The sequence below is a fragment of the Rosa rugosa genome, chromosome 6 (assembly GCF_958449725.1).
Source record: "Rosa rugosa chromosome 6, drRosRugo1.1, whole genome shotgun sequence".
Taxonomy (NCBI): Eukaryota; Viridiplantae; Streptophyta; class Magnoliopsida; order Rosales; family Rosaceae; genus Rosa; species Rosa rugosa.
Genome location: NC_084825.1, coordinates 28,820,233 through 28,823,964, shown reverse-complemented (window position 1 = coordinate 28,823,964; position 3,732 = coordinate 28,820,233). Strand labels below are relative to the sequence as shown.

Here is a 3,732-nt window from a genome sequence, read left to right as displayed (position 1 = left end):
CTTTCTTAAATCCCTATACTATTACTTGTACCCCTTATACTTGAGGATGACTATTTGGCTAACAATCAACAATGGGGTGTGTAATCGGTTTTGATCAGATGGCTTTAACCAGAAAGGAGGAAGAACATAGGATTAGGTTGGAATTGGACACTAGGCCAGGTTTGGAGACAATTTACCATCTCCTCTAATACATGTGGACTTTAAACTAACTTTTGTCTTTGAGAGGCTGAAAAGGTTTTGCAGAGATTGCTGTCTCTTTGATCATGCTACAGAAGATTGTGATAGGGTATTATTGAAGGAGATGGAGACTTTGAAGGCCAAATCGCCTGTGTCAGCATTTACCAATTTATCTTTATTTAACCCCTCTACTACGGTTTCAACGTTGGGATCCTCTTATAGGGTGTATGAATCTCTACCTACTATACAAGGTGTGTGGCTGCTGGATAGACCTAACTGACCCCGATGACTATATCGAACCAGGTCTGATCTAGCTTGTTGGGAATAGGGTTACTAAAGAGCTGGGCACTGTCTCTGTCAACCAAATCCATTTCTGGCAACGTTGAGCTTGCTTCTGGTATTCCAACAGTCATTTTGAGTAGGATGTTATGGATCCAAAATCTAATTCTGAGGTGAAGCAGCCTCAATACTGAGTGAGAAGAAAAGGAGAGCGGAATAGGACCCATTTCGACCTGGTAAGCATTTTCTAGCTTTACCTGCACTTTCATTGGAAGTCATTGAGGACATTCTATTGAATATCCCTCAAAAGAATGGGAAAATTAGGGCTGGGCACCTCAAACCGGAATACCGATCCCATACCGAAAATTGGTGGGACGGAACGGTTTGAAAACATGAAAATCCACTATTTGGGCCCGTCCCGTCCCGTTCCTTTAAAACGGGACGGGCTTCGGTTCGGAACGTAGGAATCCCGCCAAGGCCCGGCCCGGCCCGAATTAATTTTATTTGTTCTGTTTTTCTTACTTTTCTATTTATATGGCAGTTGATTGGTTGATTTTCGAGTCTATAGTCTTAATATGAACTCGAGCACACTGGATAGGCTGATCCTAACGGTAAGATAATCCCCAGTTCTCATCCCAACGGTAACCACTCAATCACTCACCGTTCTGATCGATTCCAAGCTTAGAACCCTAGATCCCCAATTCATCGTTCATAAATTCAACACATCAAGTCATCAACATCACCGATTCCCAAATTCAGCAACTTCCGAGTCATCAATTTCAGTTCAACAAGATCTTGCAGCTTGAAGAAGCTGATGGCTAGAGGGAAGAAAATAGCTCGACCTCGATCAGATGCTTCTGGTCTTGAGGATTCTTCAACAGCCACATCACCAGCTTTTCCTGCACAGCTCGAAGCTACAAGCCAACCCGAAGCTGCAAATCAGCCAAATCCAACTCTTGAAGTAGGTCAAGTAGCTGCAAGTCAACCTGCTGCAACTGCAAGTCAACCTTCTGGAAGCGAAGCTGCTGCATCTGTAGGTGAGGCTCCTTCTGAAAAATCAGGTATAAAACGTAGCTTTGTTTGGGACCATTTTAAAGAGTATGATAAGATTGAACATGCAAAAGATGCTGATGGAAAAGACATTCAGATAGTTCATAAGAGAGCTCATTGCATCTACTGTCCTAGGGGAAAGGTTGGTGATTTTGCTGTTGATAGTTCTAAGAATGGCACTTCTGGTATGATTAGGCACATTAACATGAATTGTAGATATTATCCTCCTAATATGGATAAGTCGCAGAAAAATCTTGTTGGTGATAAATTTAAGGGCAATAGACTGACCACAGTAACTTACAGTCAAGATGATTATTTAGAAGCTTGTGTAGAGATGGTTGTCATTGATGAGCTTCCTTTTAGTTTTGTGGAGAAGAAAGGCTTTAATAGATTTTGTGTTAAAGTGTGTCCTCTTTTTGATGTTCCCTCTAGAAGGAAATTGTGTAGGACCTTTCTAAGTATGTATGATACTTCAAAGAAGGATTTGAGGAAGACTTTGAGGAAGTATAGGTTGAGTCTAACCACCGATACTTGGACTAGTGTTCAAAATGTCAATTACATGGTACTTACTGCCCATTTCATTGACATAGATTGGAAGATGCACAAGAGGGTTATTAATTTCTGTGTGACTCAAAATCATCAAGGGTCATCAATAGGGAAGCTTATTGAGTCATGTTTAGTGCATTGGGGAATTGAGAAAATCATGTGCATTACAGTTGATAATGCCTCTGTAAACAAGTCTGCTTTAGAGTGGCTTGTGTCTAAAATGAACAAGTTTGCATCTTATCAGCAGATTTTGAGTGGCAAATACATGCATGTGAGATGCACTTCTCACATCACTAACTTAATAGTGGGGCATGGCTTAAAGAGGTTGCAAAAGTCTGTGTTAGCAATTAGGAATGCAGTGAAGTTTGTGAGATCTTCTGCAAACAGATTGGATATTTTTAAGAAGACTATGGAGAGAGAGAAGCTTCCCTGTAAGGGACTTGTGTGTTTGGATGTCCCAACTAGGTGGAACAGCACCTATCTAATGTTGGAAGCAGCTTTGAAGTTCAAGAAAGCATTTACATTGATGGCTGAAGATGAAGATAGCAATTTTGCAAACTACTTCAAGGAACCAGATGAAGAATATGATGAAGATGGAAATCTTGTACCAAGCAAGAATAAGAGAAATATGGTTGGACCTCCAGAAGTGGGAGATTGGGAGAAGGCTGAGGTCTTTGTGGAGTTTCTAAGAGTATTCTATGATGTCACATTGAGAGTTGGTGCATCATTGCATCCCACTGTACACACAACTTTCCATGATGTGATTACCATGGAAAAAAACATAGAGAACATGTTTTTGGCACCTGAGATTGCTAGTGGATCAGAAACTCAGAAAATATTGATGGATATGGCAGCCAACATGAGATCTAGATGGTTAAAGTACTATGGTTCATTTCATGAAATCAATCACATGATCATCATTGGCCTTGTATTAGATGCAAGGTTCAAGTTGAAGAATGTGACTCACATCTTTCAAACTGAAGGTTTAGATGATGATGAGGTGCAGAGAAGAACCTTGGAAATTAAAACCCTTCTACTTGCTCTTTATGATCAGGTATTACACTAGTTCCATACTTCCATTGTTTGAATTTCAGTTGCTTACTTGGTTTCAAATATATATTAATTTCTGTCTTTTTTGTCTTAGTATGTCCTGGTTGTAGATGGAGGTAGACACCTGCAAAGGCAGCAATCTCCAAGCTCTTCGTCTAGCACAGTTACAAGTAGAAGCAGCAGAGGAGGAGTTAGAGGCCAGCTGCTCAATAATTGGAAGAAGGTTGTTGAAGAAATGCAGTGAGGCAGTGGTAGCACATGAAGTGGATCAATACCTAGATGCTCCATTGGACCCAACTGATGATGAAGATTGCTTTGACATCCTGTGCTAGTGGAAGATAAATGGCTGCAAGTTTCCACAGATATATGATGAAGATTGCTTTGACATCCTGTTCTTGGAATTCAGACCTCCACAGTGGCCTCAGAGTCTTGTTTTTCAACAGGAGGCAGAGTGATTGACTGTTTTAGGAGCTCATTAACTCCTAAAACAGTGGAGGGATTGATTTGCATGCAGAACTGGTTGCTAGGTAATGATATTGCAGAGGTTGTCAATGATTGCTCAATTGAAAACCTTGAGTTTTATGAAGAAGTTGAGAAAGGTATCTACTCTTTAGTTTTTACATTTGTTTT

The 3,732-nt window shown here is 40.5% G+C and overlaps 1 protein-coding gene across 1 annotated transcript; it reads left to right on the top strand.

The window, feature by feature from the left end:
* The first annotated feature begins 1,270 nt into the window (after positions 1-1,270).
* LOC133716532 (zinc finger BED domain-containing protein RICESLEEPER 2-like) lies at positions 1,271-3,434 on the top strand. Its single transcript, XM_062143234.1, has 2 exons — positions 1,271-3,106; positions 3,213-3,434. Exons 1-2 carry the CDS (start codon positions 1,271-1,273, stop codon positions 3,432-3,434), a joined length of 2,058 nt encoding a protein of 685 aa, XP_061999218.1.
* The last annotated feature ends 298 nt before the right edge of the window (positions 3,435-3,732 follow it).

Excerpts from the sequence above, each read along its gene's own strand:
- LOC133716532 (XM_062143234.1), top strand. The coding sequence starts at position 1,271 with ATGGCTAGAGGGAAGAAAATAGCTCGACCTCGATCAGATGCTTCTGGT. Across the intron at positions 3,107-3,212 it reads TACTTGCTCTTTATGATCAG|ATGGAGGTAGACACCTGCAA; the intron begins GTATTACACTAG and ends TCCTGGTTGTAG.